The following is a 17,386-nucleotide window of genomic DNA, read 5'->3' as shown; positions in this document are numbered from 1 at the left end:
AGCGACATCTGGTACAAGAACTAATAGTACTCTTGCATCAAAATAAAATCTGAAGAAAATGACCCTTAGATGGCACTTTACTCACACTATCAAGACATACGGCAGGGAGGTGAATGGCGGTGTTACATGCAGAAACCTGGTACTGTCCATACCGTAACATACACTGAAAAGTTCTGCCGCGACTGCCGTGGAGCCTGATTCCTCATATATGGCGAGACATTTTTGAGCTCAGTTCCCATAGCTGAGCGACATTGAGCCATGTTCCCATGAAGACACCAAGCAGTGAATGATCACTAGTCATACATGACGTTACTGTGAAGCCTACAGCAAACTACATTCAGTATCCCTCGTCCTGACATTTACACCGGCACACTGAATGTTACAGACTACAGAGGGTCCATCAGCTCTCCTGACATGCCTGTCCGCAACTACAGGAACAATTCTGGAGCATCCTTTGCCTGCATTGTCCTGCTCCTCTGTTATTCCTCCTAGAAATGTAGTATTAAATTAACAACTCGGTGGGGGCGTCCATACACAGACAGACACTGGAAGCCCTGATTGGACTGCGTAAGGAGCACAAGCCTTAGGGCTCATGCACACGACCGTATGTATTTTGTGGTCCGCAAAAAATACGGATGACGTCTGTGTGCAGAACAGCTGGCCCCTAATAGAACAGTCCTAACCTTGTGCGTAATGCGGACAATAATAGGACAGGTTCTATTTTTCTGCGGAATGGACATATGTACGCACGGAGTCATTTCCGGTTTTTTGAACCGTTGAAGTGAATGGTTCTGCATACGGGCCGCAAAAAAAACGGACATGGAAACAAAATACATTTGTGTGCATGAGCCCTAACTGCTAATTGACTCTGAAGTTTCTAGGAGGAATAACAGAGACACAGCACAAGGCACAGTTCTAAAAACAGATTGGTACATTACGGGAAATACAGTTATGTACTAAGACAGACAGACGTATGTGGCGATGTCACCAGTATGAAACCTATCAGGCACTTATATTACTGACCCAATCACTAGCAGCCATGGGAGTGACAGGAGGCGTGCAGACATAACGCAGCGGTGTGTGACGGCTGTGGAGGTAGTGCTATCTCACAGGTAACCTATTGCTAGTCATTTCCTTCAGGGTGAGTGTAGAGCTGGGTGTGTGCGGAGCGGACTTTACACCTGGCAGCACGGGCACTGCCGAGTTATTTGCCCACAACTATTCCATTAGCAGTGCATGTGGCATCCTGAAGACTCCACTTCCCTACGGCCTGTCACAAAGAGCCGCATTACCAGCTCACACAAGCCCAGGGGATCCATTCACTCCCCACAGTAAAGAGAGGCCGATGAAAGCTGTCAGAGTAAATCTATGCTCACTTTTTGGATGGTTTAATTTCAATGGAGCATGAAACTCCCCGGGACGGTTAATAGGCTTAGCCAGGCGTGCCGTTCTCCCTAATATATTTTAATTATGCATCAGCCTTAATTGTAATCGGATTAAAATCCTTGGAAAAAAAAGGGGGGGCACAAATGAAAGGTTTCCCTTATGATGAATTAGAACTTGTCAGCTTCCTGAGCAGGACAACTGCTAGGACAGGACTATGGTAGTTATATAGAGGACCGCATGGCGGTGCAAAAAAAACCTGTTATACCCGGAACACGACCCACATTCAACTGCTCAATGCAACACGTGTGTGTATGTCACAGAGGTGCAACACGGAGGACAGATACGTCCTGATGTCACACGTGTATTCTAAGTGCACAAGCCAGGTACAGGGAAGGTAGGACCGTCACCAAAACTTCAATACCCTCTATACTGGCCATACATGGGAGCAGTAGTGCAGCGCTGGAGCATGGTGAGGTGCACTGTACATGGGAGAAGTAGTGCAGCGCTGGACAGGAGCATGGTGAGGGGCATTGTATATGGGAGCAGTAGTGCAGCACTGGACAGGGGCATGGTGAGGGGCATTGTATATAGGAGCAGTAGTGCAGCGCCGGACAGGAGGATGGTGAGGGGCATTGTATATGGGAGCAGTAGTGCAGCACTGGACAGAGCAGTAGTGCAGCGCTGGACAGGAGCATGGTGAGGGGCATTGTATATGGGAGCAGTAGTGCAGCGCTGGACAGGAGCATGGTGAGGGGCATTGTATATGGGAGCAGTAGTGCAGCACTGTACAGAAGCATGGTGATGGGCATTGTATATGGGAGCAGTAGTGCAGCACTGGACAGAAGCATGGTGATGGGCATTGTATATGGGAGCAGTAGTGCAGCACCAGACAGAAGCATGGTGATGGGCATTGTATATGGGAGCAGTAGTGCAGCGCTGGACAGGAGCATGGTGAGGGGCATTGTATATGGGAGCAGTAGTGCAGCGCTGGACAGGAGCATGGTGATGGGCATTGTATATGGGAGCAGTAGTGCAGCACTGGACAGGAGCATGGTGAGGTGCATTGAATATGGGAGCAGTAGTGCAGCACTGGACAGAGCAGTAGTGCAGTGCTGGACAGGAGCATGGTGAGGGGCATTGTATATAGGAGCAGTAGTGCAGCACTGGACAGGAGCATGGTGAGGTGCATTGAATATGGGAGCAGTAGTGCAGCGCTGGACAGGAGCATGGTGAGGGGCATTGTATATAGGAGCAGTAGTGCAGCACTGGACAGAGCAGTAGTGCAGCGCTGGACAGGAGCATGGTGAGGGGCATTGTATATAGGAGCAGTAGTGCAGCACTGGACAGAGCAGTAGTGCAGCGCTGGACAGGAGCATGGTGAGGGGCATTGTATATAGGAGCAGTAGTGCAGCGCTGGACAGGAGCATGGTGAGGGGCATTGTATATAGGAGCAGTAGTGCAGCACTGGACAGGGGCATTGTATATAGGAGCAGTAGTGCAGCACTGGACAGAGCAGTAGTGCAGCGCTGGACAGGAGCATGGTGAGGGGCATTGTATATAGGAGCAGTAGTGCAGCACTGGACAGAGCAGTAGTGCAGCGCTGGACAGGAGCATGGTGAGGGGCATTGTATATAGGAGCAGTAGTGCAGCGCTGGACAGGGGCATGGTGAGGGGCATTGTATATAGGAGCAGTAGTGCAGCACTGGACAGGGGCATTGTATATAGGAGCAGTAGTGCAGCACTGGACAGAGCAGTAGTGCAGCGCTGGACAGGAGCATGGTGAGGGGCATTGTATATAGGAGCAGTAGTGCAGCGCTGGACAGGAGCATGGTGAGGGGCATTGTATATGGGAGCAGTAGTGCAGCGCTGGACAGGAGCATTGTATATAGGAGCAGTAGTGCAGCACTGGACAGAGCAGTAGTGCAGCGCTGGACAGGAGCATGGTGAGGGGCATTGTATATAGGAGCAGTAGTGCAGCACTGGACAGGAGCATGGTGAGGGGCATTGTACATAAGCAGCAGTAGTGCAGCACTGGACAGGGGCATGGTGATGTGTTGTGCACAGCAGCAGTAGTGCAGCGCTGGACAGAGCAGTAGTGCAGCACTGGACAGGAGCATGGTGAGGGGCATTGTATATAGGAGCAGTAGTGCAGCGCTGGACAGGGGCATGGTGATGTGTTGTGCACAGCAGCAGTAGTGCAGCGCTGGACAGAGCAGTAGTGCAGCGCTGGACAGCAGGAATACCCCGGCCACACACAGGACAGCCGGAAAGTTCCATGTGAGGAGAGGGGGGATGCGAGGAGAAAGTTTGCCTCCTACCTGTCATCGTAGCAGAAATCCGCGCCCAGGGTGTTGAGATACAGGACGAGCCCCAGGGCGCTGCTCAGCACCTCAGCGATCATGTCTCCTGCTCTGCCCCCCGCGTCCTTTGTCTGCGGCTCTCCTGAGGGGGATCAGAGCCCGCTCTCCATGCCTGCTCTCCGGCCGGGGATGGGGCTGCCCTGTGCACTCCGTCAGTCCCGGACTGGAAGCCTAACCCATGTCAGCGCTGCTTAGTGTGCACAGCGGCGAGAGGGGAGGGATGCTGCGCCGCCTCCGGTGACACTGTACAGACAGCAGGGAGAGAGAGCGCTGCTGTGCTCCCGGCTCTGCCCAGCAGCGGACTGTCAGCACTGAGCGCTGCCGGCCAGCAGCATCCCGGGAACAGCAGCGTGGGGCTCAATGCTCTGTCACTGCGCATGCTCGCAGGCCCTCCCCTCCACGGCCACGCCCCCTATTCTTCTCCCGTACTCATCCCTGCCGCTCGCCGGTCTGTCACGCTCCGGTCACTGCGCTCCGCGGTGTCTTCATAGTGATAGCACTGCGCCCATTGGCCGTCACACAGCTTTCCCTGATGCTTGAATAGCGAATGTGAACATAGTGTTACCTCGAATACTCTTGGATAGCTGTACCTGTAAAGGATCCGAGGGGCCCTATAGCAACACTTGGAGCGGGGTCCCTCTCCTCCGTGACTGATTTCAGCAGTTCAGGACATGTGGAGCACATGATTATGTTGGTGTCTGTAATGCACAGGGATAATACACACAGTGATGTCACAATAGTGGGATAATGCATGCAGTGATGGATCGTGTCACAGTGGGATAATGTGCATAGTGATGTCACAAGAGTGGGATAATGCACACAGTAGTATAATGCACGCCGTGATGTCACAGTGGGATAATGTGCATAGTGATGTCACAGTGGGATAATGCACGCAGTGATGTCACAATAGTGGGATAATGCACACACTAATGTCACAGTAGTATAATGCACGCAGTGATGTCACAATAGTGGGATAATGTACACAGTAATGTCACAGTAGTATAATGCACGCAGTGATGTCACAGTGGGATAATGTGCACGGTGATGTCAATAGTAGGATAATGCACACAGTAATGATGTCACAGTAGTGTAAGGCACGCAGTAATGTCACAATAGTGGGATAATGCACGCAGTAATGTCACAATAGTGGGATAATGTGCACGGTGATGTCACAATAGTGGGATAATGCACACAGTAGTATAATGCACACAGTGATGTCACAATAGTGGGATACTACACACAGTAATGTCACAGTAGTATAATACACGCAGTGATGTCACAGTGGGATAATGTGCATAGTGATATCACAATAGTGGGATAATGCACACAGTAATGTCACAGTAGTATAATGCACGCAGTGATGTCACAGTGGGATAATGCACACAGTAATGTCACAGTAGTATAATGCACGCAGTGTTGTCACAGTGGGATAATGTGCATAGTGATATCACAATAGTGGGATAATGCACACAGTAATGTCACAGTAGTATAATGCACGCAGTGATGTCACAGTGGGATAATGCACACAGTAATGTCACAGTAGTATAATGCACGCAGTGATGTCACAGTGGGATAATGTGCATAGTGATGTCACAGTTGTATAATGCACGCCATGATGTCACAGTGGGATAATGTGCATAGTGATGTCACAGTAGTATAATGCACGCAGTGATGTCACAGTGGGATAATGTGCATAGTGATGTCACAGTGGGATAATGTACATAGTGATGTCACAATAGTATATTGCACGCAGTGATGTCACAGTGGGATAATGTGCATAATGATGTCACCAGGGGCGTAACGATCGCGGTCGCCGAGGCTGCGACCGGGCCCGATGGGGGGAGGGGGCCAGCTGCACTCACATGTAATGGGAGCACTCTGACAGGGCCCGGCATGAAGTACAGTGACAATGCCGGGCCCCGTCAAATCGCACTTCAAACATGTATAATATGCGCCCGGGGCGCAGAGGCAAGGGGACGCGCGCACACTCACCCGGCAGTTCTTATCACTGCTGGGCTGTTATTTCCAGAGTGAAGCAGGGAGTTCTCTCCGCTCCCTGCTTCACTTTTCTTTCGAGCTCCGGCGCTCCCCCTGCAGTCCGCACATTGCGCTGCTGGCTGTGGGAGGAGTGCTGAAAGCCCGGGATTCGGCCTCCAGCACAGCCAGCAGCGCAATGTGAGTGTGGGAGCGTGTCATCAGGGAAGAAGGTAAGTATTTGTGTTTTTTTTCCCCCATAAAGCTGCAGACTGGAGGCTAAAGGGGGGCCACAACTAGAGTGATGGGGCACAAATGTGGGCATTTTTACTGAGGGGGTACCTAATCTAGAATAACTACTTTGAGGGGGCACCAAATCTGGCATAACTACTGTGAGGGGGCACATATGTGGGCATAACTGCTGTGAGGGGGCACATATGTGGGCATAACTACTGTGAGGGGGCACATATCTAGCCATAACTACTGTGAGGGGGCACATATGTGGGCATAACTACTGTTAAGGGAAACATATCTGGCCATAACTACTGTGAGGGGGCACATATGAAGGCTTAACTACTGTGAGGGGGCACATAACCGGGCATAACTACTGTGAGTGAGGGGGGCACATATCTGGCCATAACTACTGTGAGAGGGCACATAACCGGACATTACTGTAGGGGGCAAAATCTGGCATAACTACTGTGACGGGGGCACATAAATGGCCATAACTACTGTGAGGGGGCACAAATCTGGCATAACTACTGTGAGGGGGCACACATCTGTCCATAACTACTGTGAGGGGGCACATATTGGAGCATAACTACTGTGAGGGGGCACATATCTGGGCATATCTACTGTGAGGGGGCACATATCTGGCCATAACTACTGTGAGAGGGCCCATATCTGGCATAACCACTGTGAGGGGGCACATATCTGGCCATAACTACTGTGAGGGGGCACATATCTGGCCATAACTACTGTGAGGGGGCACATATCTGGCCATAACTACTGTGAGGGGGCACATATCTGGGCATAACTACTGTGAGGGGGCACATATCTGGGCATAACTACTGTGAGGGGGCCATATCTGGGCATTACTACTGTGAGGGGGCACATATCTGGCCATAACTACTATGAGGGTGCACATATCTGGGGATTACTACTATGAGGGGGCACATATCTGGGCATTACTACTGTGAGGGTGCACATATCTGGGCATTACTACTGTGAGGGGGCCCATATCTAGAATTACTACTGTGAGGGGGCACATATCTGGCCATAACAACTGTAAGTGGGCACATATCTGTGCATTACTACTGTGAGGGGGCACATATCCGGGCATTACTACTGTGAGGGAGTATATATCTGGGCATTACTACTGTGAGGGGGTATATATCTGGACATAACTACTGTAAGGGGGCACATATCTTGTATAATTACTGTGAGTGGGCACAAAAGTGGGCATAACTACTGTGACAGGAACAAAAGTGGATATAGCTGCTGTGAGGGGGCACAAGGAGGACATAACTTTTGTGAAGGGGCCACAAGGTGGGCTTAATTACTGTGAGGGGCCACAATGTGGGCATTAGTACTGTGTGGTAACACTAGGGGAAATGTCCTAGATTACCCTGCTATACATTGGCATGGCTCAGTCTTACAGGACCAGAACAGCGCCCCCTGCTGGTGATTTCACAGGGGCAGTCACCATCCCTTCCTTATGTGATTATTCTTTTCTCTATGACCACAGGGACCTTGTTCTGGATGCAGCGGACATCACGCCGACGCCAGCGACACCCTGGATGAGGTAGGACCAGATTTTATTAGTTAGGACTGAGTGAGTGTAGCCATGCATTGGGCCTAGTGTAAAAAAAAATTGCTGCCTCTTTGTATGAATTGGGGGGGGGGGGGGGCAAATCCAAAGTTTGCACTGGGGCCCATAACACTCTAGTTACGCCACTGGATGTCACAATACAGTCCTGATCAAAAGTTTAAGACCACTTGAAAAATGGCAAAAAATCATATGTAGCATGGCTGGATCTTAACAAGGTTCCAAGTAGAGCTTCAACATGCAACAAGAAGAAACGGGAGTGAGACAAAACATTTTTTGAGCATTCAATTAATTCAAAATAACGAATAAACGTAAAATTTTAGGACCACATGCCTTTAAAAGGCCAAATCTGTGTAAAGATGTGGATTCATTGTCATTTTCTTTCAGGTAGTCACACGTTGTGATGGCAAAGGCAAAAAAACTCTCACTTTTTGAACGTGTTCGGGTTGTTGAACTGCATAAGCAGGGTCTCTCACAGTGCGCCATCGCTGCTGAGGTGGGACGCAGTAAGACAGTCATTTGGAATTTCTTAAATGATCCTGAGGGTTATGGAACAAAAAAGTCAAGTGGAAGACTCAAAAAAATTTCACCAGCACTGAGCCGGAGGATCCAATTGGCTGTCCGTCAAGACACTGGACGATCCTCGACCCAAATTAAGGCCCTTACTGGTGCTGACTGCAGCCCCATAACCATCAGACGGCATCTGAGACTGAAGGGCTTCAAAAACAAAAACGTCTTCAAAGACCGCGTCTCCTTGAACGCCACAGAACTGCTCGTTTGGACTTTGCAAGAGAGCACCAAACATGGGACATTGAAAGGTGGAAGAAAGTTTTATTCTCTGATGAGAATTTTTTTTAACCTTGATGGTCCTGATGGTTTCCAACGTTACTGGCATGACAAGCAGATCCCACCTGAGATGTTTTTTACACACCACAGTGGAGGGGGCGCCATAATGGTCTGGGGTGCTTTTTCCTTCAGTGGAACAATGGAGCTTCAGGAAGTGCAGGGCCGTCAAACGGCCGCTGGCTATGTCCAGATGTTGCAGAGAGCATTCCTCATGACTGAGGGCCCTCGTCTGTGTGGTAACGACTGGGTTTTTCTACAGGACAACGCTACAGTACACAATGCCCGCAGGACAAGGGACTTCTTCCAGGGGAATAACATCACTCTTTTGGCCCATCCCGCGTGTTCCCCTGATCTAAATCCAATTGAGAACCTTTGGGGATGGATGGCAAGGGAAGTTTACAAAAATGGACAACAGTTCCAGACAGTAGATGGCCTTCGTGCGGCCGTCTTCACCACTTGGAGAAATGTTCCCACTCACCTCATGGAAACGCTTGCATCAAGCATGCCGAAACGAGTTTTGGAAGTAAGAACAATAACGGCGGAGCTACTCATTACTGAGTTCATGTTTGGAAGTTGGATTTCATCGCGAGATTTCGGCGCTCCAGCTCTGTGACGTCAGCCGGCAAGGAGGAGAATCGGAGGACGCGGGGCGGTGCTGGGCTCCTTTCCGCTTGACTTATCTCCGGATACAGGACTCATATCAGGTCATTTGCATATTGATCAAAAAGGTTTTTTAACACAATAAAAGCGCAGAGAGCTGTGGGGACTGGGTATTGCAGATGTGCTAGCGGCCATCTAGCAGCCCATGTCCCCAGCTCTATGCACTAAATCCAGGTGACAGGTTTCCTTTAAGATCCAGCCATGCTAAATATGATTTTTTGCCATTTTTCAAGTGGTCTTAAACTTTTGATCAGGACTGTAATGCACACAGTTACCGTATTTTTCGCCCTATAAGACGCACTGGCCCATAACACGCACCTAGGTTTTTGAGGAGGAAAATAAGAAAAAACATTTTTTTAACCAAAAGGTGTGCTTTTGGTGGGTTTGAACTAATTGCGGTCTGTGCATGACACTATTATGGGGGATCTGTGGATGATGCACTGTTATGGGGTGGGGGATTTGAGGATGGCACTGTTATGTGTGGGATTTGAGGATGGCACTGTTATGTGGGGGATTTGTGGATGGCACTGTTATGGGGGGAGCTGTGGATGGCATTATGATGGTGGGGGGGATCTGTGGATGGCATTATGATGGTGGGGGGGATCTGTGGATGGCACTGTTATGGGGTGGTGGATCTGAGGATGACACTGCTATATGTATCATCCACAGATCCCCCCATAACAGTCCCATCCACAGATCCCCCCCATCATAATGCCATCCACAGACACCCCCCCCCCCCCCCATCATTATCCCATTCACAGATTCCTAGGGAGGTACTGTAGTAGGCGGGGAGGTGCAGGCACTGTACTCTGGCCCCGCAGCTCAGTATGTACTGTATTATACGTAGTGTTAATCATCAGATCTAAACTGAATAATAATGATGCGCTCCCCCTGCTCCCCATGTGTACCGTACTTACCGGTACACATGTCACGCTCCTGTAGTAAGCACTAGCAGCTAGCAGGCAGGCCGGGCGGCCGTAACTCACGGAGGTCACGTGCCTGCTCTGCCTGCTTCATTCATAAAGTAGGCAGAGCAGGCACGTGACCTCCGTGAGTTACGGCCGCCCGGCCTGCCTGCTAGCTGCTAGTGCTTACTACAGGAGTGACATGTGTACCGGTAAGTACGGTACACATGGGGAGCAGGGGGAGCGCATCATTATTCAATTTAGATCTAATGATTAACACTACGTATAATACAGTACATACTGAGCTGCGGGGCCAGAGTACAGTGCCTGTCTGACCATTAAACCGTGGACACGACTGACTATGTGGATGAAGTTTATCGTCAACTGAATGACGAAAATGTATACCGTAGATTATCAGGTGACCCGAAGTTCGAATTCCTAAGGAAAATTCGTACGGGTTTAGATTCCGCTAAAGAAGAGGGTGTAATTGATGATAAATTGCACTCCTTTCTCTATGTGGAACGGCCAAGAACTCCGGTGATATACATGTTACCAAAAATCCACAAGTCACTTGTCTCCCCACCAGGCCGCCCCATAGTTTCGGGCATTGGTTCTCCTTTCTCTCAGATTGCCATTTTCCTGGATAGAATTTTATCACCATATGTTCAGAGGGCCAAATCATATATAAGAGATACGACACACTTCCGAAATGAAATCAGCATGGTATAACTCCCGGCACATGTCATTTTGGCATCATTTGATGTTGTCAGCTTATATACATCTATTTCACACGTCAGGGGGCTTGATGCAGTGAGAGAATGTTTAATTGATTCACCTTACTCTATGAAGTGTAGAGAGTTTCTGATTACACTCTTAGAGATTGTGCTCACTTGTAACTACTTTTTATTTCAGGATGAGTATTTTATTCAATTACGTGGGACCGCAATGGGCTCAAATGTAGCGCCAAATTATGCTAACATCTTCATGACACATCTAGAGGAGATGTACGTCTATGTTAGCCACCACTTCAGACTAGTTCTGGGGTGGTGGCGTTACATAGACGACATCTTCCTGTTGTGGACAGGTTCCATTGAGGAGTTACACCGGTTTGGTGATTTCCTCAATGGTATTGATCCAGAGGTCAAGTTTACACTTGTCTCCTCCGAAACGGAAATTCAATTCCTGGATGTGGCAGTGAGTAGATCGGGTGACCAGTTACACAATGACCTATTCACTAAGGTGACAGATAAAAACACACTGCTTATATATGACAGCTGTCATCCTAGGGGTATGGTTAGGTCATTACCATACAGCCAGTTACTCAGAGTCAGGAGAATAGTACAAGGGAATGAGGAAGTTGTGGATAGGCTCACAACAATGGGCCAGAAATTTATTAAGAGAGGTTATCCCAAGAAACTTGTACAGCAACATACAGTGAGGGCCATGAGACAATCCAGAAAGACATTATTGGAAAAAGAGGTAACTAAGGTAGAAGATACTAAACGTATCCCTTTTGTTACACGGTTTTCACCCCTGAGTGACAAGATCGGTGTTATTCTGAAGGAACATTGGCCCATTTTGGGCAGTAACTTCAGACATATCCCCGAATTTGCGAATCCTCCAATGATGTCATATAGACGCACACGCAACATTAAATATCAATTAGTGCGGGTGGACATCGGTACAAACAAGGTTTCGTTCAGTACATACTGTGGTGCATCCAATAAAGGTTGTTTCCCCTGCCATGGATGTGTGAATTGCCCATTGATGCTAAGGGGTGCTACTTTCACGCATCCACAGACAGGGGATGAATATATGATCAAACATTATTTGACCTGCGATTCCTCCTATGTTGTTTACTTGTTAGAATGCCCTTGTCATCTCTTTTATGTGGGTGAAACCACGTGGGATGTTAAGACAAGATTGAACCAACATAGATATACTATTAGGAAAAAGAGATTAGACTTACCAGTGTCTAAACACTTCACGGAAGCAAAACACACTGAGAGGGATTTGCATTTCAGGGTCATTGACCAAGTCGCCATGCCACGGCGGGGAGGAGACAGGTCAGTGATCCTGAAACAACGGGAACTCTATTGGATTTTCCAGTTACGAACCTTAAAACCTTATGGATTAAATGTTGATTTCAGGGTGATTTAATCATGGACCGGTGGGGTCCTTGCCTCGGATCTTGAAGTGTACAGTCATGGCCAAAAGTCTTGAGAATTACATAAATATTGGAAATTGGAAAAGTTGCTGCTTAAGTTTTTATAATAGCAATTTGCATATACTCCAGAATGTTATGAAGAGTGATCAGATGAATTGCATAGTCTTTCTTTGCCAATCCCAAAAAAACCTTTCCACTGCATTTCATTCCTGTCATTAAAGGACCTGCTGAGATCATTTCAGTAATCGAGAATGTTCACGAGCACAAGGCTGGAGATCATTATGTCAGGCTGATTGGGTTAAAATGGCAGACTTGACATTTTAAAAGGAGGGTGATGCTTGAAATCATTGTTCTTCCATTGTTAACCATGGTGATCTGCAAAGAAACGCATACAGCCATCATTGTGTTGCATAAAAATGGCTTCACAGGCAAGGATATTGTTGCTACTAAGATTGCACCTCAATCAACAATTTATAGGATCATCAAGAACTTCAAGGAAAGAGGTTCAATTCTTGTTAAGAAGGCTTCAGGGCGTCCAAGAAAGTCCAGCAAGCGCCAGGATCGTCTCCTAAAGAGGATTCAGCTGCGGGATCGGAGTGCCACCAGTGCAGAGCTTGCTCAGGAATGGCAGCAGGCAGGTGTGAGTGCATCTGCATGCACAGTGAGGCGAAGACTTTTGGAAGATGGCCTGGTGTCAAAAAGGGCAGCAAAGAAGCCACTTCTCTCCAAAAAAAACATCAGGGATAGATTGATCTTCTGCAGAAAGTTGGTGAATGGACTGCTGAGGACTGGGGCAAAGTCATATTCTCCGATGAAGCCTCTTTCCTATTGTTTGGGGCATCTGGAAAAAGGCTTGTCCGGAGAAGAAAAGGTGAGCGCTACCATCAGTCCTGTGTCATGCCAACAGTAAAGCATCCTGAGACCATTCATGTGTGGGGTTGCTTCTCATCCAAGGGAGTGGGCTCACTCACAATTTTGCCCAAAAACACAGCCATGAATAAAGAATGGTACCAAAACACCCTCCAACAGCAACTTCTTCTAACAATCCAACAACAGTTTAGTGAAGAACAATGCATTTTCCAGCACGATGGAGCACCATGCCATAAGGCAAAAGTGATAACTAAGTGGCTCGGGGACCAAACCGTTGACATTTTGGGTCCATGGCCTGGAAACTCCCCAGATCTTAATCCCATTGAGAACTTGTGGTCAATCCTCAAGAGGCGGGTGGACAAGCAAAAACCCACTAATTCTGACAAACTCCAAGAAGTGATAATGAAAGAATGAGTTGCTATCAGTCAGGAATTGGCCCAGAAGTTGATTGAGAGCATGCCCAGTCGAATTGCAGAGGTCCTGAAAAAGAACTTTTGGCCACGACTGTATATGTTAAGATTGGTGCTCCTCATTTATTGTTGTTCCCTTTTTTTTCAGATTATCTTGATGGAGAACATTGTCTTGATTGAGAGGACATCGCCCATCATGAGGTCTCCATGTGATCGTTGTCTATTTCTCCTTACATCCCTATATATATTATCTTTATGTAAAAAGAAATATGCAAATGACCAGAGAATTAGGGGATTTGAGACTGATATGTTTATTCAATTTCCACTTTGTGGTTCTGCAATGTGTGTAAATAGGGCAGAGGGGACGTGTAGTGGTTGGTGGGTGAGGGAGCGGGCGACAGGTGACACTGAGGTGCCCCGGTCCTCTGTTCCGCACAGGCTCTTGCACCCAGAAATGTGTTGCATGCGCCGGTGTGAAGCATCCACGACCACACACTACCCCCAATATTTGTAACATGATGCCGGAGATGTAGTGGTTGAGAACGTGGGCGATGACTCGCCTTAGTTTCTCTATCACAACGGAGACTATGCACTTGGGCTAACACCCAATGTGTGTATCACTGTAGACATCAACCGGCTATGTGTGACATCTGTTCCCTTTGTGCTGCATATGAGTATGGTTACCATGGTCACGGAGTGACAACAATATTGGATCCCGATCTTCTGGTCATGCGCAGTGGCTGAAAGTAATTGAAATTGATGTATCTGATGCGGGAGCGTAGTGCGCATGCGTGGGATATGGGGAGATCTCGCTAGCCTGGGACATACACCGGCGCCTGCGCAGAAGTACTTGGAGCGGGCGCGTGGTGCACATGCCTGGGATTTCGGGGGTTCTCGCGGTCCCAGGATGCATACTGGCGCCTGCGCAGTACCCGACAAGGGACGCCAAGATTGGATCACATGTATGAGACTTCATGACGTGGGTTTGTCCTCGTTTTAACTTTTCTAATTGATTTATAATTCTAGCACAGATGCACTTTATATTGTAATTAGTTTAAATATGTTGAGAGCACTATGTTCACTAGCTTGACAAAGGCTCCATTGAGAGAGCTGAAATGCTGCATTGCTTTGGGGTGTAATAAACATCACTGAATTTTCACCACAAGACCGGAGTGCTGCCCGTTTTTCATCATTTATATATAATCCAAAAAGCAGGCAGCACTCCAAGGTAAAGGTGTATGTATATGTATATATATATATATATATATATATATATATATATATATATATTGTGACAGTCCGTTATTTAGCTCACCTTTCCAGAGGTGAAAAGGTAGGGGGATTAGTCAGATTATTTCACAGAAGGAGACCTCAGGAGACAGAAGTGCATTTCAACTGGCGTCCTGCCAGCTTTATTTCACAGGTTGCATTAAAACACCAAAACATAAACAAAACACCTAGCCTTGTCCAGGCTCTAACTAAACAATAGGTCCCTCTCTAGGACATGGATGAGCTATCCTCAGTCCACCCAAAATAAGCACGCTGTCTGAACAGCAACCTGTGATACTTGCAGTTTGCAGGCTCTGGACCTTCAGGGTCCCTCAGTGAGATGTGGCTTCTCTCACTCCCAGGAAGTTCTGAGCAAGTGTGTTGTCAGCCCAGTTATCTAGCAACTCCCCAGGTGCAGCTCATCAGGACCCAGGCTTAGGTTTTTTAACCCTTTCCTAAATAACTTTCTTCAGCATATGCTAAGAACCTGGGAGACACATATATACCCTCAATTACTTCACCCTGTGAGACACCACATTTCCCGCCCTTTTGCACTAACCTATGGGTTGGGGCACCCTGGCTTGACAAACAGTAAGTACGAGACAAACCATCTACATTTCCCTGGAGGCTGCCTGCTCGGTGCTGTACTGTGAACCTAAAAGGCTGGAGGGACAGAAACCACCTGGTAACCCTACTATTCTTTTCCTTGTTATTCTGCATCCACTTTAGGGGTGCATGGTCTGTGATGAGGGTGAATTCTCTGCCCAGTAGGTAGTATTTGAGAGCGTCCAGGGCCCATTTAATGGCCAAAGCCTCTTTCTCTACAGTGGCATACCTCTTTTCATGGTCATTCAGCTTCCGACTTATGTATAAGACAGGGTGTTCTTCCCCATCAATTATTTGTGATAACACTGCTCCTAACCCAGCCTCCGAAGCATCGGTTTGCAGTGAGAAGGGTTTATGAAAATCCGGACATACCAGTACCGGCTTGGAGCACAGGGCTTGTTTCAAGGATTGGAACGCCCTCTCGGCCTCTGGGGTCTATTTTATCATCACCAAATTTTTTCCTTTTGTAAGATCGGTTAAGGGAACCGCCATAGATGCAAAATTAGGGATAAACCTTCTGTAATACCCTGCAATTCCCAAAAACGACCTCACTTGCTTCTTGTTTAGGGGTCTAGGCCAGTTTTGTATTGAGTCTATTTTGTTTAGCTGGGGTTTGATCAGACCTCGCCCAATGGTGTATCCCAAATACTTGGCTTCTTCCAAGCCGATGGCACACTTTTTAGGGTTTGCGGTGAGACCCGCCTGTCTTAGTGAATCCACGACCGCCTGCACTTTTTGTAGGTGAGACTCCCAGTCGCTACTGTAAATTATTACATCATCCAGATATGCTGATGTATAACCAATATGTGGCCTTAGGATCCTATCCATCATACGCTGAAAAGTCGCCGGGGCCCCATGGAGGCCAAATGGCAACCTAGTGTATTGGAAATGACCACTGGGTGCAGAAAAAGCCGTCTTTTCCTTGGCCTTTTCAGTTAGCGGAATTTGCCAGTACCCTTTAGTTAAGTCCAATGTTGTTAAGTACCGAGCACTACCCAGCTTGTCTATTAGTTCGTCTACTCTCGCCATTGGGTAGGCGTCAAACTTTGAGACCAAGTTTAACTGGCGATAGTCATTACAGAACCTTATGGACCCATCAGGTTTGGGAATTAAAACGATGGGACTAGACCACTCACTTACGGACTCTTCTATTACCCCTAGGTCTAACATCTTGTTAATCTCTTGGGTAATGACCTCGCGCCTCGCTTCGGGGACCCGGTAGGGCTTAATCTTCACCTTAACACTGGGTTCTGTGACAATATCGTGTTTTATCACATGAGTGAGGCCTGGGAGTTCTGAGAAGAAATCGTTATTTCTCATAACGAATTCCTGTGATTCCTGTTTCTGATGGGGAAACAGGGACTCAGCAATTCTAACCTCAGGTACGGTGTAGCTTCGTGGTACCGAGTTTACCACCAGAGCTTCCCTATCTTTCCAGGGCTTTATCAAGTTAATATGATAGTTCTGTTCGGGTTTTCTCTTCCCGGGCTGATGAACTAGATAGTTCACCTCGCTTATCTTTTTAACAATTGTGAAGGGCCCTTGCCATTTTGCTAAGAATTTGCTCTCTACTGTGGGTATTAATACAAGCACCCGGTCCCCTGGGCTAAAATGACGCAGTTTCGCACCCCGGTTATATATTCTACTTTGGGCCTGTTGGGCTTGCTGCATATGTTCTCGAACCAAGGGCATGACTGCCTTGATCCGGTCCTGCATCTGTGACACATGCTCAATTATACTGCGGTACGGGGTAGATTCGTGCTCCCACGTCTCTTTAGCTATGTCGAGTAGCCCTCGGGGCTGCCTGCCATACAGAAGTTCAAAGGGTGAAAACCCCGTAGACGATTGCGGTACTTCTCGTATGGCAAATAGTAAATAGGGAAGTAGGCAATCCCAATCCCTACCATCCTTGGCAATCACCTTTCTTAACATGTTTTTCAGGGTTTTATTAAATCTTTCCACCAATCCATCCGTTTGCGGATGGTAGACTGAAGTTCGGATATGCTTCACCCTGAATAGCCGACATAATTCTTTGGTCACCCTGGACATAAATGGGGTGCCCTGATCCGTTAAGATCTCTTTAGGGATCCCAACCCTACTGAACA

The 17,386-nt window shown here is 47.9% G+C and overlaps 1 protein-coding gene across 1 annotated transcript in view; it reads right to left on the bottom strand.

The window, feature by feature from the left end:
- Positions 1–4,061, bottom strand: part of TMTC2 (transmembrane O-mannosyltransferase targeting cadherins 2) — a 315,620-nt gene extending 311,559 nt beyond the window's left edge. The window contains exon 1 of the mRNA XM_040413087.1: positions 3,705–4,061. Coding sequence (XP_040269021.1) covers positions 3,705–3,787 — 83 coding nt within the window. The 5' untranslated portion in view covers positions 3,788–4,061. The remainder of the gene's footprint in view (positions 1–3,704) is intronic.
- Positions 4,062–17,386: the final 13,325 nt, after the last annotated feature.

The sequence above is a fragment of the Bufo bufo genome, chromosome 1 (assembly GCF_905171765.1).
Source record: "Bufo bufo chromosome 1, aBufBuf1.1, whole genome shotgun sequence".
Taxonomy (NCBI): domain Eukaryota; kingdom Metazoa; phylum Chordata; class Amphibia; order Anura; family Bufonidae; genus Bufo; species Bufo bufo.
The sequence above is the reverse complement of the archived record's forward strand: the minus strand, read 5'-3'. Positions and strand labels throughout refer to the sequence as shown.